Source organism: Podarcis muralis, chromosome 17 (assembly GCF_964188315.1).
Source record: "Podarcis muralis chromosome 17, rPodMur119.hap1.1, whole genome shotgun sequence".
NCBI lineage: Eukaryota > Metazoa > Chordata > Lepidosauria > Squamata > Lacertidae > Podarcis > Podarcis muralis.
This window is the reverse complement of record NC_135671.1, coordinates 540438-563825: the sequence shown is the minus strand read 5'-3', so window position 1 is coordinate 563825 and position 23388 is coordinate 540438. Positions and strand designations below refer to the sequence as shown.

The following is a 23388-nucleotide window of genomic DNA, read 5'->3' as shown; positions in this document are numbered from 1 at the left end:
AACCCACAGCGCCACCCGCGTCCCTAAAATATTCAGTTAAGCACAAATAAATAATAAAACACAATAATGTGATGCAGCCCAGGAGCCCAGCAAATCCCTGCCTAAATACACGGGTCATAGAAGTGTCCAAGGCTATGCTAGCCCCTTCGGACTCCTCTCAAGCCCAGTCTGGGTGCTGTCCGAAGAAACCTGTTGGATTCAAGGGGGAGAGGCAGATAATGGCACTGGCTGGAGCATCTGGCGGGAGATGGGGAGAAAGAAAGTTCCCAGGGATCTTCGGGTGGAGAGATCTCTTAAGGGACGAGCCTGGCAAAGGATTTCTCTAACTCTCCAGCCCCCATGCGGCTGAAATGAAGGCGATGGATTGGAGGGGGGGGTGGTACCCGGGAGGTATTTTGCTTTGTTTGGCGGAGTCTTCCAAACTGGACTCGGGGGGCTTTGATTCCCCAGCGGGGTCCCCTTTTCGGCTCGTGATCTCGGGGCAGCAGCAGCAGCAGCCCAACTTTGGATCTGGGTGCGCGGGAGGCGCACGCACTTCCATTCTGCTCTGGACCAGGAACCCGCTTCCAGCTCGTCTTGTGCAGTGAAGCCGAGGCTGCCACCCCCCCCCCCAGCCACCCCCGTCCCCTCCCTTGCTTGGAAGAAGCGGCCGTCCTCCTTTCCACCCATTCTTCCTCCTGCGACCCGCTCCCTGGCCGGAGGTTTCCAGCTCCGGTGCGCCCTCGAAGCGCAGGACAGGGCTGCTTGGGGAAACCTGCGCACCTGCCGCCCAGCCAGGTAAGAAGGACGGACTTCTCTTGCGCTGCCTGGTCGAGGGTGGAGGGCGGAGGAGGAATGTCCATCTTCAGCCTGGATAAAAGAGGAGATACGATAGCCATCTTCCAATATTTAAAAGAGCACACTGTGCGCATGGAAATGGCAGCAAGCTTGTTTTCTCCGGCTCCAGAGCGTAGGACTCGAACCCATGGCTTCAGGAGTTTCCGACTCAACATCAGGAAGAACTTTCTGACAGCAAAAGCTATTTGGACTCCTCTCTCCCGAAGTGGTGGGCTCTTCTTCCTTGGTGGTTTTTAAGCAGAGGTTGGGTGGCCATCTGTCCTGGGTGCTTGAGTTGAGATTCCTGCATTGCAAGGGGGTTGGACTAGATGACCCTTGGCTCCCTTCCAACTCTATGATTCTGTGACCTGCTCACCTTCGTGTGCACCCTGACCCTTCGGCTGGTGGGGCTCCAGGAGGATCTGCAGAACTCCTTGCAGCAGGACTTTCATTCACCTTCTCCCGTTTGGCCGTGAAACAGGAATACTACTTCCCACCTAATTGGCTCCAGTGACCTCATCAGTAGTGGGGAAGGCTTTTCTCACCTGGAGCAATAACTGGCCTGCCTAGTTGAGTAAGGGCTAATGTATGTATGGCATGATGGACCTTTCAGGAAGGGATGGGGGGCATACCTGCTCCATCCCCTCTTCCAAATTAAATGCACCACAGCCCTGTGATGTAGGTTAGACTGAAAGAGAGCTACCCATCCAAGGTCATCCAGAAGTTTGAACCCAGGTCTCTCCCCTCCAAGTCAGGTTACTCTGACCACTACGCCAGGCTGGTTGTCTGGACTTCATTTTGCTCACTTTATAAGCATCAGTTTCTCTCAAGGTAGATGGCTGGGACATTATATTCTGCGCTCTCCCCCCCCCCTTTATGTACCATGACAACGGAAGAGGCCACAACGTTCTCCCCTTCTTTCCTTTCCAGTAATGGAAGTCCAGGTGTGAGGCATGGCCAGTCTTGAGTGCACCTTACCTGGGCAAAGCTGTCCAATGGAACTGCTCCAAATCTTCTCCATCTCACCCCTCAAATAGTAATTTAAACCTTTGGTGGCTTTTTGATGTAAAGCACTTGAATCTGCTTTGACTTGGACACTCCTCTTGTCCAACCAGAATTTACTCTCAGGGTCAGCTAGTTGCTTGTGTCTTGATGAATTTCGGTTATTGTAACAAAATAAAAAAAACTCCTTCCAGTAGCACCTTAGAGACCAACTAAGTTTGTTATTGGTATGAGCTTTCATGTGCATGCACACTTCTTCAGATACACACGAAAGCTCATACCAATAACAAACTTAGTTGGTCTCTAAGGTGCTACTGGAAGGAATTTTTTTATTCTGTTTCGACTACGGCAGACCAACACGGCTACCTACCTGTAACTTCGCTTATTGTAGACAGAGATCTTGACAGTGTGCTGGGAGGAGCACTGCTGCCTGTTGCCTCTGTGCTTGACCATTGTCCATTTTGGCTTATTACACAAGGCCAGTTAATGCTTTGCGCACACACAGAGAGAGAGAGAGAGAGAGAGAGATAGAGAGAGAGAGAGAGCGCTTTGAAAGAGGCAAACATGAAAGACCACTCCTAAACCATTATTCCCTGTACCAAGACTTTTTGAAAAGAAGCATAAAGACATGGCATGTGTTTGTGCGGAACAGAGGCTGTAGCTCAGTGGCAGAGCACATGCTTAGCATACAGAAAGGTCCAGGATCTATCCCTGGTGTCCTCCTCCCTGGGACTGAAGCTGAGAGAGGCTGACCTCAGGCCAATGAATGAGTGCAGGGCAGCAGTGGCATGTGGTCATTGGACCAGGGGGACTGGGCGAGTTGTCTAAATGTTCCCCTGGCGCCACTTTCCCAAAGCCCAGGAAGCTTCTGCGTGGCTTAGGGAGGGAGATGCAATGCTCTGACGGGTCCAAGAGCCTTCCTGCCAACTTCCCAAAGCCTGGAAAGCTTCTGCCCAGCTTGGAGTGGGAGGTTTGATGCTTATACATCAGGACATCATGTGCATGACGTCCCCGTCCCCCACAGCACTCACAAGCTGACACCTCTGGCCCTAACTGTCCCCCTATGAAAAATTTCACCGCACACCTTTGCATGGCAGAGATCCTAGAAACACAGAATTGTAGAGTTGGAAGGGACCGCAAGGATCATCTAGTCCAACCCCCCGCGATGCAGGAATGTTTTGCCCAATGTGGGGCTCAAATCCATGACCCTGAAATCAAGAGTCTGGTGCTCCGCTGACTGAGCTACCAGGCGGGCAAGTCAGAGACCTCCTCCTCAGCCAGGCCACTCTGCCAGTTCTTGAGTGAGCCACAATCTATACAACGACCGCCTGCCTGGACACACGTAACTGGGAGAAACGACAAATGCTACCGCCACCCTGATTCACACGATAATTATGGCATATCATCAGAGTTGGTGAGATGTAGCAAAGAGTTCCAAACCAAGTTTCAAGTTGGCCCCCATGAGCAAGTTGACTTTGATTGTTAACTTAATTGCTGCCATGTTTCTGTCACTGTTTTGCTTATGATCAACCCTCCCTCCCCCTTTTCAGGACACCCTGAAAAGAGCAGAGGAATTTGTTGCACATCTTGCTTGCTGCCGCTGGATACACCCGATCTTGAGTTTCTTGGGACTGCGACGCGGTAAATTGCACTGTCCAGACAATGCGGTTGAAGGAAGGCTTACAATGCGCCGTGGAAATGGGATTCAATTACTCTAACCAGTGCGAAAACATCCTGGAACAAGAGCAGAAGACCGCGCAGGACCTCTGTACTATAACAATTGTGGGTAAATGGATAAGGAAAGAGTTACAACTTTTAATGTTATTTGAAGTAAATATATGCCAGTTTAAAATGTGTGGGTTTTTTTGGATTCTTATAATGTTAGGATTGAAGAGTTGGACCAGAGGAAGCAACTTTATCCCCAAAGTGAGTGACTTCCAACATATATCAAAACATTATTAGACATTAAAAAACTTCCCTAGACAAGGCTGCCCTCAGATGGCTCGGGGGTTGGATAACTCCATACCCTCCAACATTTCTCTGATGAAAATAGGTGTTAAGTTGTGGGTGAACATATCAGACGACACAGCGATTCTTCAAACAGCTCTTGTTTATTCAGAGGCCAGAACAGAACTGAACTGAAGGGTTCAGCCAGCCTGCTTATATAGAGCTCCACTACAACGCAACTGTAACCACTTTCTGTAACTATCCAATCACTGAACATCACTTTCAGTCCCTTATTTGCATATGCAGACCTGAGTGAAAACTATCTACAGTATCCCCCTGCTGGCCCAGGGTGAGAACTTCAGTACATAACAATAGGGATGTCTTAAGGAAAAGCGGGACATTCTGGATTCAAATGAGAAACCAAGATGGCTTCTGTAAATCTAGGATTGTCCCTGGAAAATAGGGACACTTGCGGGTGTGCATTCTCTTTGTGGATATTAATTATTTCTGGTTTTCCTGAGGTGGCCAATATAGCTCTTAAATTATGCTGCTTCGAGTTAAGTAGCCCCCCCCCCCATCTGTCTTTGAGACAAAGGGGTCCTTACTATCTCCCATCTGTCTTTCCTCAGACATCCTCTGACAGCAGTTGCAAGAACTCCCCCTTTTCAGCAGCCATCTTGGGCATTGCATGGGTCTTCCTTACTAGTGGAGTCCTGCTCAGTTTCTTCTTTCTCATCTTCACAATTCACTTCAGAAAGAACAGGTAAGGCCAGAAATATATTGTGGTCATGCTTTCAGTAGCTGGGCATACTGCTCTAAGGCTCCATTGTTCCGGATAAATCTTTTGCTATCATATACAGTATAGAAAGGCTTTTGTTTTCTCTGGACATTTGAAAATTAGCTTTAAAAAGAGCAGAATATATCATGTTGTGCAAACTGCATGATTATCTGCATTAACACTGCAGATATTTAACAACAAATATTCCCAAGGTTGCCACAGGTTAATAAAATTGTTTTTAAGTCAGCAAAATAAAACAATGAATATAAAACGGTTTAGAACAAATTCAGAACAAGAAACAGAAAAATGCTTCCATTTTTCCAGTGGCCATGATCTTCGGTTTTTTGATGTTGAGCTTCAACATTCTATGGTTCCTCTTTCCTAACCCTTGCCTCCATGTTTTCTTATCTCCCTTGTCTGCTGGAGGATTGTGAAAATGTCCAGTCCTAACCTGAACATAGTGACCCTGCTGGGCAGTGGCTTGACCTACAGTAGCGCTTACCTCTTTGGAGTTGAAAGGAATAATTCATTGACCAGGCCATCCCTGGAGATGCTGGTTCAGGTGGGTGAAAGCCGGCGGTGTGGCTCACGGGGCATTGCTCTTGTGGGGACATTTTTATATTAGGCAGAATTCAAAGGGGTACGTGGGCTAATGATGCATGCACACACAGATTAATCCTGCCCCATAGTTCCCCTTCAGAAAGAACTCTTCCAGAATGTCCAAACTGTTCTTTCAACTCCTAAAGTGTAACATTCCAAGGCATGGACTGAAGGAAGGTGATGCAATAACCTTGCAGAAACTAAGCAGGCTTGGTTCTATTGGCATCTGGGTGGGAGGGACTACCTGGGAATCCTATGTAGCCTATGTTGAGATAAATATCTGAGAGATGTAATAAATAGTTTTTGAGAGCCAGTCCAATGTAGGGAGTAGAGTGTTGGACTGAGACTGGGGTTATAATCCTCATTCAGCCATGAAACCCACATTTCAACACCTTCCATTACATGAAATCTTGAATAATATCTACTATGCCAAAAATAATAATGACATGCGCAGCTCAGTATCTTAAAACCAAACAGTCTGAATATTCCTAAAATAAGTCCATGAAAACAACTATCTTTGTATATACTTGTGCTCATGTGATCCCAATGGAACTCCGACAACAAGGTACCCAGATTTCAATCTCTGTTTTTGAAAAGAGCAAACTGCTGTTCCAAGGCTGGAGCTGACCTGTTTGGTGGAGCATTAATTGCCATTGTATCGTTCCTTTTCGGTCCAACCAGAAGAACAGTTACGAAACACACACTGAAATCCGGGTATCTTGTTGTTATTTTGGCATTGTGTATATTATTTAAGATTCCATGGAATAGAAGTTGTTGAAATGTCATACATTATTGTTAACGAATTTTTGTAAATCAGCATACAGAGTTGTTTAGTTTGTGATTTATCTCTTTGTATTCCTTGGGTGTGCGATTGAGCTCAACAGTCATTCCCCAGCACCAAGCTCTTGGAATTGGCTCCCAAGATGTGAACAGGACCAGGATAACATTGTTAGTGGCACTGAAGAGAATTAGTGGGATCACGCTTCTTCTGTCCTTGTGGCAGAGTGGCTGCCATTATTTTTAAAAGCTACAGGAGATCTTGATTACAAATATCTCATGTTTATCTTGAAACTTAGCTTTATGGACCTCTTTGTTTTTATTTCTCTCTCCTTCTCCTCCACAACCCAACATGTACCCCTACAGGTGAGAATCAGCTTGTTGTGCATTGGGGTCTCTCTGGCTTTTGGCCCCATTCTAGGGAAAAGTTGGCGATTGTACAAAGTGTTCAGTCGGCAAGTTCCAGACAAGAGAGTGGTGAGTTCTTACAATGTACATCCAGCTGTCAGAAACAAATAAGACAGTTACTGGCACTAAGATATACATGTTGGAAGCAGTCACCATGTATGGGACCGGATTCAGTGGCCCCTGGACAAAGTGCCCTCAGTGAGAGCTGCTACCTGGAGGCAGCTGGCCTCACCTAGTGATGCCCCTCCCTCCTGTCAATGGGACTTTACTCCAGCAGTGCTGGGCTCAGAACATGGCAGGTGGTGGTAGAGGCTGGCAGTCTCTTGAATCTATTTTCAGATTGGTTGACCTTTCCTTGAATTCCCATACAGCTTTAGCCTCGTGCCGGGAAGCTGTACTGACCACTCAAAGTAAATAAGTAAAGGTGAAGGACCCCTGGACGGTTGCGTCCAGTCAAAGGCAACTATGGGGTTGGGGCGCTTATCTCGCTTTCAGGCTGAGGGAGCCGGCGTTTGTCCACAGACAGCTTTCCGGGTCATGTGGCCAGCATGACTAAACCGCTTCTGGCACAGCAGAACACCGTGATGAGTGCCAGAGCGCACGGAAATGCCATTTACCTTCCCGCCGCAGTGGTACCTATTTATCTACTTGCGCTGGCATGCTTTTGAACTGCTAGGTTGGCAGGAGCAGGGACAGAGCAAAGGGAGCTCACCCCGTCATGGGGATTTGAACCGCCAACCTTCTGATCGGCAAGCCCAAGAGGCTCAGTGGTTTAGAGACCACAGCGTCACCTGTGTCCCAGATAAGCAAAACCACCATTATCCAAGGAAAAAGAGAATTATGGTAGTCCCAGCTACCATCATCTTAGCTGAATGTCGACAAGATACAGTTTGCTGGGCCAATGGCACACAAGCACTGACTGAATTGTGCGTGGAGATGCAGGATGGAGTTCAGGGGCATTGCCTCCCCAACCTATCCCCACATCAGTGGGCCATGCAGGCAGGCTTACTAAAACGAGCCATATGTCACCCCAGCCCACACAGCCATGACACCAAGAACTGTCCAGGTACTATTCTGGTGACAAAGGGCCCTCTCAAGGAGCAGCAGATGGCAAGACTCCCTTAAAGCTTTAAATAAAGTTTGTTTGTTTGGTTTTATTAAATTTGCATGCCGTCCTATACCCGTTTATCTCGGAGTGGTTCATAATATCACTCCTTTCTATGGAGGCTGCTGTTATTTAATGTTTTAGGCAGTGCTTTTTCCCCTAAAGAATGTTTAGGGGTACTCTCATTTTGTTTCAAGAAAAAACACCATTTTATAGTTCAAATTGGGGAAAATAAATATAGTAAATGGACAAAAGTACAAGGATTCACAAAAGGTTTAGGGGTATGTGTACCCCTGCATACCCCCAGAAAAAAGCACTGGTTTTAGGTATTGGCTTGTTGTTCATTTTTGGTGACCACGGTTTTCATCAGTATGGTGTGTTTTTAAACGGATTGTAAGTCATCTAATAGCTTGGCTAAACTTTAAATGTTTAGCGGTTTTTAATTATATTGTTACACGCCACCCCAATCTCCACAGCCTTGTGAGATTCCAAGGGCTCCAGGCTTCATGTTTCCTTTGGAAATGAGGCACAGCGGAGACTGTGGTGTCTTTAGGACATATGATTTATTTGCACATATCAAGCCTGAGCCTGACGGAGGGGCGGCCAGGATTCTGTCTCTCCCATGGCTGCTGCTGACTTGGATTCAAACTGGCAGCCCACACTGCTCTGACCGGACAGACCTTTTTCCAGCTTGTAAACTGCAACTATCTTTTCCTTTTGCTTACATCAGGCAAAACTGCAATCCCAAAAACTCTACTAGTGGCCTTTGGTCTTCTACCTACCGTAACTCTGAGGTCAGGGAAGGGCTTCCCCCATTTTCCTGCTGGTGCAGTTTTAGCTTTGCTGACGACTCCCTTAATGGGTCATCACCCTCCCCTTTGTGCTCTTTTAATGCAGTGTTTCCCAACCTTTTTTGGGCAAAGGCACACTTGTTTCATGAAAAAAATCTCGAGGCACACCACCATTACAGCCCCGTGACGTCAGCGCGCAGCGTCACGCCGGGAGGGACATGAATTGCTAGCAAATTACATAATCACCTCCTTGAGGGCTGGCTCATCTTCTCCGAAGGCAGAACCCCATTAATTAACAGCACAGACTCACACCATAGCCAAGACGAGGGGGGAAAACCTCAGTCATGCACAGTCATGCACATGTGGGGGCTAAATGAGGACGAAGACCGGGCAGAGAGCAGGGTTCAAATCACCCCACCTGGCCAGGACAATCCCTGGGTGCTCCCTTGGGCCACTCGCCTGACCCACCTCGCAGGGCTGTTGTTGCGAGGATAACACGGGGAGAACCACGCGCGCCCCCGGGAGCTCCTTGGAGGAGAAAGCGGGCGATGAATGCAATGCACGAAATATATGAGAGGCGACCAGGTTTTGCAGGTGAGGGGCCCCCGCCAGCCTCCGCTTCCAACACCCGGCGCAACGACGCCGAAGTTTCCCCCCGGGCTCGGCTCGGGGAGCAGCGCTGCTCCCCCCCCGGCTCCCCTTCGCCCTCCCGGCTCTCTCTGCCGCCCACTGGGGACCCCCCTCACCTGCCAAGTCCGGAGCGCCGGTGGAAGTTGCATGCATGCATGCAGGGCGCCGCGTTGCCATTGCATTGCACTGCACTCCATGCAACGCCTGCACGCATGCATTGCCTTGCACGCCCGCCAAGGGGTCTCCCCGTGGTCCGATGCGTCCCCTCCGGCGCGGATGCAGCATTGCAAAAATAAAAAACCCCCGACGCAGCCCTACCTGGGGGGCAGCCTCCGCCTCCGCCGCTCCGCCTCCGCGGGGATCCCCGGGCTCCATCCTGCCGCCCGATCTCCGGGGGGCGCAGGCAGGCTGCGCAGGGTCTGCGCGGAAGAGCCCCTGCCCGCCCGGCCGCCGCTGCGCTCATTCCATGGCCGGGAGAAGAGCGCTTCAAACAAAACGCCCGGCCCACCAGGCCACGCTGGGAAACGTAGTTTGCGCACCCCGCGCGGGCGCGGAGCCCAAGGGCGAGGGGACTACGGATCCCGGCAGCCCCCGCGCAGGGGGCGGAGGGGGAGAGGCCGGGTGCAGGGATGGAGGGACGGGTGGGCGAGCGAGTGAGTGAGTGGCAGCCGCCAAGCCTTGGCCGAGAGCCAGGAAGGGCCTCCCCGGAGGAGGAGGACGAGAAGGGAGGCGCAGAGCGGGAGGGAGGGAGGGAACCCCAGGGGTCATCTAGTGACGGCGCCCCAATCGAAAATTTGACTTTTTTTTAAAAAAAAATCTTTCAATTTTTTAATTTTTCCCGCGGCACACCAGGCAACATCTCGCGGCACACTAGTGTGCCGCGGAACAGTGGTTGGGAAACACTGTTTTAATGGTCCATCTCGCCAGGCAATTACTTCACCAGGAAGCCAGTCTGGCTTATATTTTAACATGGCTTACATTTTAACATGCTAAATTCATCATCTGGCACTCAGAAATTAGAAGGGGAGTCCAGGCACTATAAAGAATTTGTTTTCTGTGGTGTTATTTTGTCATCTCACTCTTTTTGGTATTTGATAACAAAGGAAACATTAGCTGGTCCTGATTTCTGGCTATGTTCTCTAGTCTTGCTTATCTCGGTACTGTACAGTGGTACCTCGGGTTACATACGCTTCAGGTTACAGACTCCGCTAACCCAGAAATAGTGCTTCAGGTTAAGAACTTTGCTTCAAGATGAGAACAGAAATCGTGCTCCAGTGGCGCGGCGGCAGCAGGAGGCCCCATTAGCTAAAGTGGTGCTTCAGGTTAAGAACAGTTTCAGGTTAAGAACGGACCTCCGGAATGAATTAAGTACTTAACCTGAGGTACCACTGTATATGGTTCTGGGGAAAACTCCTCTGTGTGCACACAAAAGATGAACTGCGATATTGACACAGCAGATGACAAAGTGAGCAAGTTGAGTGTCTCTTTTACAGATTATCAAAGATTTCCAGCTGCTGGTGCTGGTGTCTGTGTTAGTGCTGGCGGACATTATCCTGCTCTTGATATGGATGTTTGTGGATCCAGTCCAGTGTTTCCAAAGTCTCCATGCAGATCTGAAGGTAAGATGAGGAGGGAGTGCAGACTGGATGTCTGGACATAGGGATGCACCCATGTTCACAGTCTAAGAAAAAGCTGTGCACCCACTAACTTTTAAAATATGAAAACAAGGAAAACCCTGCCCCCATATTATACAGTACTTGGGTGAGGTCAGGTTGGAGCTTAATGATATGGGGTTGGGGGAGCTTTGAGTTTGAAGATAGAGCCAATGCAATCACTGCTGTAAATGTGCTATAAATGAGAATTTAAGGCAGACCTTGAGCAGATAATTCCCTAGGCAAATCTCAGATTATTGAGTTAGTCAAACAGGTAACAAAACACACATGTAACCCATTGCTGTGGGATTTAGCTTCTATAATTAGGTATTTTAGGACACACTTATCTTCTGTTGTTGTTACAGAACAGTGACTATCAGAGAGAAGGGACTACTAGCCAAGCTGCTTAGTAAATCCATGCCAGAGAATTGTTACATGCCAACTTCAACAGGCTTTTGTACAGCACTGTTCCCATTTTACAGCTCGGGAATACAGAGGCTGAAAGATTAAAAATGCAGGCTAATTAGTAGATTCATCACACAGAAGGAGCCTAATGATGACCATTCTGTTTTACAAATGGGAAACAATGAGGCTGAAGAAAGCAGGGGTTGAAGTGGGTGTGATTGTGGTTGCTTTCAAACTGGCTGTTCAATACGCACTCAGCTTGATCAGCTTGTGGAGAGTTTAGATAATGTGCATCAAAGCAGGTGTTATCCGGCTTGACAGTGCATTTCCCCGTCGCTTTTCTTATCGCAAAATGTATTATCTTTTGGGGTAGCAGGTTTGTTGTGCAAAAGCTCCAAATATGCTTTAATAGTGCAGCCTGAATTTGCCAGGATAGGATTGAATCCCACCTGAAAATAGTGACAATGTGGATGCTGCCAGTGATTGCAGCAAGCAAGCAAGCAAACAAACAATTCCAGCATATCCATGTGACTCCATTATTTATTCCAAGTCTGATAGACATTTCAATTCTGTTGCATCCTGGGCATTTTGCAGATGGGAAGAAGCCTTTTCTGTTTTGTGTTTCAATTCTCTGCTAGGTGACGGAGAGAGGTTTGACTTGCACAGTGAGCCAAGGCTACTTCTGCACATCAACGTACTCTGATCTTTGGCTTCTTCTCTTTCTGGGATTTAAGGTATGAAATTGGTTCCAGTTTCTCATTGATCATGGCTATTTATTCTTAGAAAATGAACCAGGCAAGGGCAAAGTGTGTGACAAACGCCGTTTCTCGTTTGACCCTCATACCCCCACATTTCGCAGACAAACTTTTATAACACTTGTAACTTATTGTCATACCCAGGGCTCTTCCTGAACATTGGCCCCTCTGCTGGTACACATTGTAAAAGCTCTTCTCTAAGTTGTATTATGGATGCGGGTGGTGCTGTGGTCTAAACCACTGAGCCTAGGGCTTGCTGATCAGAAGGTCAGCAGTTCGAATCCCCGCAACAGAGCGAGCTCCCGTTGCTCTGTCCCAGCTCCTGCCAACCTAGCAGTTCGAAAGCACACCAGTGCAAGTAGATAAATAGGGACCGCTTACTAGCGGGAAGGTAAACAGCGTTTCTGTGTGCTGCACTGGTGCTGGCTCGCCAGAGCAGCTTTGTCACGCTGGCCACGTGACCCGGAAGTGTCTCCGGACAGCGCTGGCCCCCGGCCTCTTGGGTGAGATGGGCGCACAACCCTAGAGTCTGTCAAGACTGGCCCGTACGGGCAGGGGTACCTTTACCTTTTACCTTAATTATCTGGTAAGGCTGCATGGTTGGAGGGTTCTTGGTGGGTGGCCTAATTCAGACTCTCTCCTTTCCCAACACATTGTTGCTTTCAACTTTCCCTTTAAATCTGCAAGGGAGGAAGAGATTATTGAATGCAATTGCTAGATCATCTTGGCCGAACGAATTTTTGTTTAAATCAACAGTAAAGGTGCTGACCCGGCAACAAATATGTGTTTGAATCTGATTAGGTTTCTGCAACATGTTATACATGGGGCTGCCTCTGAAGACGGTTTGGAAACTTCAGCTGGTGCAGAATTTGGCTGCTAGTTTGCTCACCGGGGCAAGATGGTTTGAGCATATTACACCGATCCTGGCTCAAGTGCACTGGCTGCCAATTAGTTTCTGGGCCCGTTTCAAAGTGCTTGTTTTGACCTATAAAGCCTTAAACAATTAACCCCCCCCCTCCACACAAGTAGTTTAAAAGGCTGTGGATTGTTTAATTAGCCAAAGGAGGAATGTTTTTGCCTGGTGTCTTAAATACAAGTAAAGCAGGAAAGTCTTCCACAAGCACGGAGCCATTGGAGAAAATGTTCTTGAGTCGCCCCCCTCCATCCCTCTTGTGGGCCCAGGAAGAACAGCCTCACATGGTGATCCCAGGGTCCAGACTGGTTTGTATGGGGAGAGGCGGTCCTTCAGGTATTGCCGGTCTGAGCCCTTGAAGGCTTTATAGATCAAAACCAGCACCTTGAATTGGGCCCAGAAACATTATTTTTGTGTTTTTATATTGTAGACCACCCTGTGATCCTCAGAGGAAGGGTGGTATATACGGTACATTTAATAAATACTGTAATGAAAATAATAATTAGGGGCTGGTTAATTGGAAGACGACACCTTACTAAAATTGGAAGGACAGATCGTGAAGCTGAGGCTCCAGTACTTTGGCCACCTCATGAGAAGAGAAGACTCCCTGGAAAAAACCCTGATGTTGGGAAAGATGGAGGGCACAAGGAGAAGGGGACGACAGAGGACGAGATGGTGGGACAGTGTTCTTGAAGGGACCAGCATGAGTTTGACCAAACTGCGGGAGGCAGTGGAAGACAGGAGGGCCTGGCATGCTCTGGTCCAGGGGGTCACAAAGAGGCGGACACGACTAAACAACTAAACAACAACAACAACAACAACAACAACAACAACAACAACAACAACACCTTACTAAAATACCCACATTCTGCAAAATGCTAGAACTCTTTCTCCTGAATTAACACTTCTATAACCAAGTGTTGCTGTTTTGTTTCACCGCAGGGCATCCTCTTGATCTATGGGGCCTACCTTGCTGGCCTGACAGACGATCTCAGCTGTTCACCTGTCAATCAGTCCCTGACCCTCATCATTGGAATAGCCATTATTTTCCTCTCAACGGGTGCTATGCTTGTGGTGAATCGTTTTTTCCACTTGTGGCACAACCTGGTCTTTGGATTTACCTCAGGAGGAATCTTTGTCTGCACATCTACAATCAATTGTTTAATCTTTATTCCACAGGTAAGAAACTGGAGGGGAGGAAGAAGTCACCCAAAACATTGCTAACTGCCCCCTGCCCCCCAGAAAAGCGCAATACGTTTCCTCAAAAATGAGATTTGTAAAGGATAGCTGAGGTGCCGGCAGTGAGCTGGGAATGCGTTACTGAGATAATTTAGCCTCAAATATGTATAAGATAGCACTTATCTGTTTGTTAATCAACCAGTGGATAGAAGCAGCCTGTACTGTATTGTATTGTATTGTATTGTATTGTATTGTATTGTATTGTATTGTATTGTATGTAGCCAACTTTAGGGAATCTTCTGGATTGATAGGCAGGGTAGAAGTTAAATATATACAGTGGTACCTCAGTTTTTGAACATCTCTGTTGACAAACATTTCGGTTTTCGAATGTCATAAGCCCGGAAGTAAATGCTTTGGTTTTTGAACACGCCTCAGAAGTCAAACATGCCACGCAGCTTCCGCTGAGTGCATGATCTTGAGGCCTAGCTGTCAGCTATTGAGTTTTTGGTTTTTGAACGTTTCAGAACTCGAACGGTCTTCCAGAATGGATTACGTTCGGAAACCGAGGTACCACTGTACTGGAAGTCCGTTCCAAAACCAAAGCGTTCCAAAATCAAGGCATGCTTTCCCATACATTAATCTGTTCCAGGCTTTTAAAAACAACACTTAAAGCAGCAATTTTACATGAATTTTACTATCTAACGAGACCATTGATCCATAAAATGAAAGCAATAAACAATGTACTACAATCATACAATCAATCAATCAATCAATCAATCAATAGCTGAACTAGGTTCCACACAGTCACAAAAACAAAAAAAGCGCAAAAATGCAAAATAAATAGCAAAAACAGGTAGACCTAGCATAACACTCAAAATGGAAGGGTGGCACTAAAAATGGAGCATGTTCAGCTTCTGAAAAAAGTTCGCAAACCAGAACACTTATTTCCAAGTTTGCAGTGTTTGGGTTCCAAGTTGTCCAACTTCTAAGCCATTTGAGAACCAAGGTACCACTGTATAGGATAAGAAACTTATCTGCATGAGCAATGCCTTTTCATATTAGGAAAAAAACGAGGAAAAGGTTCAAATATGGTATTAGCTTCAGGTCTGTGTTGTGTTTACAGACAGAGGCCTAAGCCTATAATGCAGCTTCAGGGATAAATGTTTTTGTTTTCTTAATTCTCACTTGTTTTTTCCTCTTTCCATCTTCGTCATCTTTCAGTTTTCCTCTAATACAATTAATTCATAGGTCTACAATATACTTTCATGTTCAGCAGGTCAGAAAATGGAAGGCTTTTGAGAAACAGAAAGATGACGTCAACAATATGGCCAAGTATTTTAGCAGCTCAAGCAAGAACTTCCACTCCACCATGTACAGTGATGAAGAGATCTACCAGCTGCTGGGGGAAAAGGATTCCATGATGAAGCAGCTGGTAGAGGTGAGAAACTTCCACTCAGTTGCGGCGGCAAACAGTTGCTAGCAGATAACAACACCTTGTCTAGGGGATTTTTACTGCCTGCCAGTCTGCTACCAAGCCAAGTTCAAGGTTTTTTGGTACGAAAATATCACTCACTCAATCAATCTCCTTTATTGGCTTAAGAAAAGTGCATCGTATACATGGATCAGAACACAGCACAGTTAAGGAAACATAGTAGGAGATACCGTATTTTTTGCTCTATAAGACTCACTTTTTCCCTCCTATAAAGTAAGGGGAAATGTGTCTGCGTCTTATGGAGCGAATGCAGGCTGCGCAGCTATCACAGAAGCCAGAACAGCAAGAGGGATTGCTGCTTTCACTGCGCAGCGATCCCTCTTGCTGTTCTGGCTTCTGAGATTCAGAATATTTTTTTTCTTGTTTTCCTCCTCCAAAAACTATGTGCGTCTTGTGGTCTGGTGCGTCTTATAGAGCGAAAAATACGGTACTTTAGGATAAAACTGTCTAGATATTGTGAGGTACGAAAATGGTTCTTGGGACCGATGGTGACGTCATGTCACAAGAACAAAGAACTTGCCCTGTTTGTGAGCTTTCCGGAGGTGTTCAGTTCACCGAATGTTCGATTTGACAGGCAGGTAGTTTGATTCAGTGGAGCACTTTCTATGAGAGAATATCATTTGGTTTAAATGAAGAGACGCTCACAACATTCTGTCAGAAAACTATCCTATCTTTGAGAAGAAACCATAAACCAATATCGCAGATGCTGTGTGTGTCTGAACCCACATGCGTGTCCAACACTTTTGTGCATTCCTACACACGACCAAGAGGTTTCGAATGTGCAACCGTTATGAATATGTGCTTACCCTTAACTTTATGCCCCAAGAAGTTTGTTCACAAAATGAAGTAAGGCGGGTGGCAAAATGCAAAGCTTATTTATTTAATTACATATTTATAATCCACACTTCTATAAAAATATATATAAAGATGGTATACAACTCATCAGAATAAAATCAGCAAAAAGCAACAACATAAAACCATCATTTAAGACATCAATAAGTACTGATTGGTTAAAATGAAGAAAGGGAGGGATGATTCCTCTAGAAGCTCTGCTGGTAGGGAGTTTTACGGGGCAGGACCGGCCACAGTAAAGGCTTGCTCCCTTCTGAACCTCAGACTGGGGGGAACCACCAAGAGTGTCCCATCAGAGGACCTTGGTTATCCAGGTGGAGCATAAGGAATCAGAGGGTCCTTCAGGTTCTCCTCCATGGTTGCAGCCCATCTATAGAACCATTGTTGTTTATTTGCTGTTAGGTTGTGAGTGGGAGAGTCATTGTTTTGTTTTCCTTCTTATTTTTTAAAAATTATGTATTGTGTTTTTATCTTGTATTCTTATGCCGTGAACTGGATTTCATAAATACATAAATAATTTTTTTATTGCCAGACAACAATTTCCAGGCTTTTAAGATCTATTGAGATTTCAGTATTGAGTTCGATATTCTGGTTTTATGTTGCTTATTTTTTATGTCTATGTGCTTGTAACTTGTACAGTCGTACCTTGGGTCCCGAACGCCTTGGTACTCGTCTGTTTTGGCTCCCGAACGCCGCAAACCTGGAAGTGAGTGTTTGCAAACGTTCTTTGGAAGCCAAACGTCCAACGCAGCTTCCGCAGCTTCCAATTGAGTGCAGGAAATCCTGCAGCCAATCGGAGTCCATGACTTGGTAGTCGAACGTTTTTGGAAGTCGAACGGACTTCCGGAACAGATTCTGTTCGACAACCAAGGTACGACTGTACTTGTAATCGGCATAGATAATTTACTTTGGAAGTATATGTTAAATAACTGCATATCTATTCATTATTTCTGAATTATTCTACTTCAATTCTTCTGTATGGGTAATTAGGCCTAACTTCTGTTTGTTACCTGCACACCCTCACTTTTCTGACAAATTTTACCTTGGTTTATTCAATATAGAAAGATACAGCAATTGCAACTCTTCAAGAGCAAGTGAATAATGCTAAGAAGAAGCTGATGAGACTTGTGACTGCGGAGGAAAAATACAATGCGATTGACTCTCCGTTTCCTCCTTCTTCTTACTCTGCAGCCAATTGTTCTTATGCAGCAGTTGAAAACCCAATGAGTTCTCCTTTTTCACCTGGTCAGGGGCTAAACTCAAGGCAGCATTCTAGGCTCTCACATTCACAGTGCAAACCAGGATTGCTTAGTCAAAAAGATTCTACTGATGATCTGGAACGCACAAATCAACACCAGCAGAAAATACTGCCAGAAATTGCTGTTGGGTACAGACCTCTGAATGGATGCAAGAATGTCGCTGGTCATTCAAGTGACCAAGATCAATGGTTCACCCAATATACCACCACACTTAGTATGGGCACCCCGCAGGACCCACTCGGGAAGAGTTGTTCCACACCGAGGGAGGAAGCAAAGCCGCCATGTATGCCTCAGAGGCAGCTTCCAGGGACCAGCTATGTGAGCAGTGAAAAGCTTCAGGAAATATTGCAAGAGCTAAGTATGAACCACGTTGCTGTTGCCCAGATGTCTCCCAGGGGACCTGAGCCAAGTGTCGATTGCAACATGTGCACATTGTGGGAGCCAGAGGAGAGCCAGGCAGAAGAGTCTATGAAGCTTAGTCCTTGTAAGTCAAGACAGGGGAGGAAAAACCCCAGCTCCATGGCTCCTGATACTTGGCATTTTGTGGACAATGCAACCAGCAGAAGGCAACGATGTTTCAGTGGATTAACAGAATTTCATCAGGCTGCAGCAGGAGACACGGAGGACAGATGTTCCCTGCATCAGCCACCCTCTTTGTCATCACCAGTGGTTAAGAAAAGGTTGAACTACCAGGCTGAAAACTGGTCCAAGCATTCCAGCAACGATGGGTGTGGCTGGCTGTTAGACAAGTGCCAAGGGAAGAATGGCGTGTCCACTCTTTATCTTAGCAGATCCAGGAATCTCCGTCATCATCAGAATTTTCTGACTCACACAGTGCTCAGCGCTGTCCCTTCTCAGCGCTTTTATCCTGATTCTGATAGCAGTTCCTCTGGGAGGGTGACCCATTGCGACCGCAGGCAGCGCTGTGAAGTTTGCCACGACCGCCTGTCTTCCTCTAGTGATAGCTGCATCACTGATACAGATCCTGAGCTCAGTGTGGCCCTGGACTACTGTGCAAAGCTTTACGGCAAGCGTCAACCAGTTGTGAACTTCATTGAGGATTTGGAGCCCACCTATGTGTAGGGGTTGTCAAGTCAAGAGCGCCCCCCCCCTCAGACCCTGCTATTTCAGGGTGGAAACCTGAGACCTTGGGGTGGCTCCTGGTGGTATCCTGGTGTGCAGGCCTCCCTCTGCTACCTTGAGGGGGGCAGACAAACCTTGAGACCAGGCCAGCCGTGGAGGTCTGGCGGGGAGGGCAGTGGATTGCTGGGGGGGGGGGGAGGGTGTGGTCCCAGGTGCCTTTTTTTGAGGGGATTTCAGAAGCTGCCTCCTGACAAGCTCTCTCATCGAGGGCAGAGACTTCTGCAGCCAAGCTGGTGCCAAATGTCTTGCTCTGTTTTCCTTTGGACCACATCAGCGAGACCAAGGTGTGTGTGTGCGCTCTTGCCATCTGGGCAGCCCGGAACCTCCAGACACACTGCCCAGACTTGCGCCTCAGAGAGAAGTGGAGTTGTCCTTTTTTTAAAAAATGGACTTTAAAAATGGTTGTCTGTGTTGCCATCTAGTGGCAATAAATCAAGAGAAACAGCTTTGTATGAAAATGGAAGGCAATTGTGGTCATAATTGTGGGCTTACTGAACTTGAATCCATGCCTATCCAAATACAGTGGTACCTCGGGTTACATACGCTTCAGGTTACATACGCTTCAGGTTACAGACTCCGCTAACCCAGAAATAGTGCTTCAGGTTGAGAACTTTGCTTCAGGATGAGAACAGAAATCGTGCTCCGGCGGCGCGGCGGCAGCAGGAGGCCCCATTAGCTAAAGTGGTGCTACAGGTTAAGAACAGTTTCAGGTTAAGAACGGACCTCCGGAATGAATTAAGTACTTAACCCGAGGTATCACTGTACAGTTTTCTGTGTGGCATTTTATTAACCATGTTACATAAGAAAACTTGCTGGATAGGTACATCCTACGGCCCTGCTATGTCACTGGCTAATGTGGAGGAACTAACACTGACATAACGTAGCTGTGATCCTAACTGCAGTGTTTATTGGAGAGCATCATTTGAGAAGCAAGCTCTGACAGCAACATGGAGGGATGGGGCTGCCAACTTTTCATTTTTGTAGATCCCCTGAAGTAACACAACTTTCCCAATCAGCCACATGCCAGGGGTGGGCAGCACAAGGTGCCAACCTGGAATAAAATATTTGGGGAGGCCAGGTACACCACACACACACATCACATGGTGCAAAGCACACACACACCATTTGAAAGGCAATGTCCATCAACTGGGGGGGCAGCCCCCTTAAATATTTTATTGGGGGTGCCAAAGGGCCTCAGCCCCTAGGAGTTGGCTGCTATGTGGCGGCAGCTGTTATGTTTGTCTACAAAGCACTCTGGAAACCCCAGGAGCCCCGTAAGGGTCGACTAAGTGGCAGCCTTCAGATAGGTTTCCAAATGGTCGTTGCTGGTATAGATCTTGCTTGACTTACACATCACTGAGAGTAAAGAACAGATTCTGTCTCTAGTGACTGACCTGTTTCGTGTGCCTTGGCTTTGATCTTGCAATTAAAAATATGAGTCATGAGGTAACAGGTTGAGTTGAGTTCTCCATGTTTACCAACAAAAGTAGCTTGGCTCCTCATTCCTTTCATTAGTACATGACGATATTTTTTCCAAATGAGAACCTCCTGATCTAATTGTCTGCAGCAACTTGGGGGAAGCTAGCCAGGTCTATAACTTTGGAACAATCTAGTGAAGAGGCTCCTTCCATAAGTGGAGCCCCAGCTATTGAAGCATCTCAGTCCTAGTGATGAAGCAGCGAGCCAAGGTAGCAGGCATCTGAGTGACCGGAAGGTAAACACAATTCATTCATTCATTCAATGCATAACTAAAGTAAGGGCACTGTGGGTTAGGAACTAAATCCTGCAAACTTATAACACATGAGCTAAATTCTAGGGGTGATAAGCCTGCAGAACCATTTGTTTTAGCTCTACCTTAGCAGGGAGGTCTTTGAGGGGCTACTGCAAACCAGAAACCTAGATTAAATTCTAGTTTTGGAGACCAAAAAAAGCAAATCAGTGCTCCTGATTCTTCCTTTGCAGCCGCGGCTTGAACTTTTTTTGCACCTGCTCCAATATATAGGACACGGGGTGTAGAACCTGTGGGTGTGGCTTGCCCAAAATAGGTCAGTCGGCCAGCCTCAGAGTCCTGACAGGCCATCAGTGCGTAGGCAATTGCACACCACTGCCATAGATCTTTGGGTTTTCTACACACCAGCTGTTAAGTTCCTCACTTAACAGTATCAACTCACTTTTTGTGGGTCTGTATACTTTTGAATGAGCATCTAGCAGGAACAAACCTTCTTTTCCAAATAGGGGCTGGAAAAGACTGAAGCTGTCCTGATTCAAGAGTGCGTGTGCTCTGCTGGAAACTGCTGATATATGTTAAGGGAAGTGCTTGACCACCTTTTCCAGATCTTCCAGATATGGCCACCTTACTTAACTATTGAATTGAATAAAGTTTTCTTCTGGGAAATCCTAGGTTGTGTGTCATGTAATTCCATCAGAAGTTTCTGAGGAGAGACAACCACTTACATGCCTCACAAAATACAGCTATCCTCTATCCTTAATTCGATATGTCTGGTCTAAAAAAGCCCAAGATCTCCTAAGCAGCAATGCATTACCCTAGACAGGAGAAATTCCTGCTCTGCACATCTTATTTTGGAAGCATTTACTGGGGTATGTTCCAGATGTTCCAATGTCTGAGACTGGTAGATCATTCAGCATTCCCATGCTGACAGCCCAGTTGGTAAACGATCTTGTAAGCTGCTAAAGCCGAATGCTGTAGCTGAGTTGCTATCATGGTTTTCAGTGCATTCTTTCCCTTAAAATAATAGTCCAACTAAAGGTTCTGTTACAATGGTGAAATGTTTTCCATAGATACTGGTGACATTTCAGTATCTAAACTCTCTTTTCCCATCTAATAGCCCTGTTCTGGTTTATTTAAAGGTAAAGGGACCCCTGACCATTAGGTCCAGTCGTGGCCAATTCTGGGGTCACGGCACTCATCTCACTTTATTGGCCAAGGGAGCCAGCGTACAGCTTCCGGGTCATGTGGCCAGCAGGACTAAACGGCTTCTGGAGAACCAGAGCAGCACACGGAAACGCCGTTTACCTTCCTGCCGGAGTGGTACCTATTTATCTACTTGCACTTTGATGTGCTTTCGAACTTCTAGGTGGGCAGGAGCAGGGACTGAGCAACGGGAGCTCACCCCGTCGTGGGGATTCAAACCGCCGACCTTCTGATCGGCAAGTCCTAGGCTCTGTGGTTTAACCCACAACACCACCCGTGTCCCTATTTCTGGTTTATTTAGTGCATTGCATATCCTCCTTGGAATTCATGTTACGTGACAGGCCGTCTTCCATAGGATGAAGCATGGAAAGGCTTCTTCTTGCCTGTCTCCCAGGTGCCACAAAACTCATTTTCTTAGCAGGTGTTACAAAGGTTCCAAGAGTGCTGAAAACTTTGGAAGGAACCAATGCTGCTGATTCAATATCCCTAGATGTACCCAAAGTTCTGACAGGTTTTGTGAAAAACGGCAACTATGCAATACCTGGGAAACGTCCAGTTTGCTACATTGTTGGCATCCTCTCAACATTACTAGCGAGTCCTCCATTCATGGAGCTAAAGGTAAAGGACCCCTGGACAGTTAAGTCCAGTCAAAGGAGACTATGGGGTTGTGGCGCTCATCTCGCTCTCAGGCCAAGAGAGCTGGCGTTAGTCCACAGACAGCTTTCCAGGTCATGTGGCCGGCATGACTGAACCACTTCTGGCGCAATGGGACACCATGACGGAAGCCAGAGTGCACGGAAACGCCAGTTACGTTCCATTCATGGAATGGGGCAGCTGAGCAATTGCGACTTTATAGTCCTCACAGTTCCATCAAGTTGAGCTGGGGATTGTATAGGTGTTGCCCATTCGGAAAACTCCAGGGAAGATTATGCTGCCTTATTCCAGTCTCTTCTGATCAGTTTCGATCATCCCTCAGAAGGCATATGGAACGACCCTGGATTTAAACTACTTTGACTGGCTGCTCCCTGGATATGAATCCCAGTCTTTGCTCCCCTCAGCGTATCTAAGACTGAGGATTTCTTGTAGGGCTGAAAATGTCTGTACATCTAATTTATATGTATTTCATTCTAATGTAGTCTGTGTGCTTTCAGCAATGCTCAGCCAAACGAGGCGGGTCTTTTCCCTTGTACTACTAAGAACTTTACAGTTTTCAATTGTCCTTTAGATGTAAAAGAGACACTTACAGGTCCTATTATTGGGTTATTTCCCCCAGTGTAAGCTTTGTGTGTCACTGTGGCCTTGGCCAATGGATCCAGGCCTGCTTTATACTGTTGGTTTCTCCCTTGAGAACTGTAATATAAGCTCCTGTATCTATATGCCTACATTTTGACTGCTCTATTGTACAGTTAACATTATAAAGTTCTATAATACTTCAAAAGTTTGGTTTTCCACATCACTTTGTGATTTCCACCCCCACAAAAAAAAGTCTTCATGAAATTCATCAGCATTTTAGTATGATTTTATCCCAATTTCATTTTTTGTGTGCACCTTTTCCAAAGTATATACATTTTTGCCAAGAAAACTTACACAATATAATGCATTTTTGCATCTTATTTCCACTAATGTGCCTTTATATGCACACTTTACCTTACCATGGGCATGTTTGCACACATTCCTTGGCATTGCAAAATTCAGAGAAGTACAAATGTCGAAGGTTGGCCATGTTCCAATCCATGTACTGTTTCAGAAATTGGGCATGCTGCTTGCATGTAATTGGATAAGGTGTTGTAATTGCAGGGACTGGTTCCATGGAATTTATCCATTATCACAATCAGTCTGGAAGCTTTGTCTGGCAATTACTTGTTATATCATTCCATCTATTGACAATGTCCTCTTTTCAGATTTGAAAAGTTCCAGCCCCTTGTCCAGGAGGAAAATGGTTCACCTGAACT

The 23388-nt window shown here is 46.5% G+C and overlaps 1 protein-coding gene across 3 annotated transcripts; it reads left to right on the top strand.

Annotated features, from left to right (window-relative positions):
• Positions 1 to 19954, top strand: GPR156 (G protein-coupled receptor 156). 3 transcript variants are annotated; one of them, XM_028712831.2, is made up of 10 exons: positions 1 to 777; positions 3369 to 3600; positions 4395 to 4528; positions 4970 to 5105; positions 6287 to 6397; positions 10348 to 10473; positions 11550 to 11645; positions 13522 to 13758; positions 15035 to 15196; positions 17164 to 19954. In XM_028712831.2, the coding sequence occupies exons 2-10, from the start codon at positions 3481 to 3483 to the stop codon at positions 18442 to 18444; spliced, it is 2403 nt and encodes an 800-aa protein (XP_028568664.2). In that variant the 5' UTR covers positions 1 to 777; positions 3369 to 3480; the 3' UTR covers positions 18445 to 19954. The 3 variants fall into 3 exon arrangements, with proteins under 3 accessions (XP_028568664.2, XP_028568663.2, XP_077777252.1); XM_028712830.2 differs by having other exon boundaries at positions 15032 to 15196; XM_077921126.1 differs by lacking the exon at positions 1 to 777 and having other exon boundaries at positions 2853 to 3600; positions 15032 to 15196.
• Positions 19955 to 23388: the final 3434 nt, after the last annotated feature.

What these genes read in the sequence shown, in the direction of transcription:
- GPR156 (XM_028712830.2), top strand. Translation starts at nt 3,481, where the DNA reads ATGCGGTTGAAGGAAGGCTTACAATGCGCCGTGGAAATGGGATTCAAT. An exon ending in CCCTGGAGATGCTGGTTCAG is followed by an intron (nt 5,106 to 6,286) that starts GTGGGTGAAAGC and finishes GTACCCCTACAG; the next exon opens with GTGAGAATCAGCTTGTTGTG. An exon ending in TTCTCTTTCTGGGATTTAAG is followed by an intron (nt 11,646 to 13,521) that starts GTATGAAATTGG and finishes GTTTCACCGCAG; the next exon opens with GGCATCCTCTTGATCTATGG.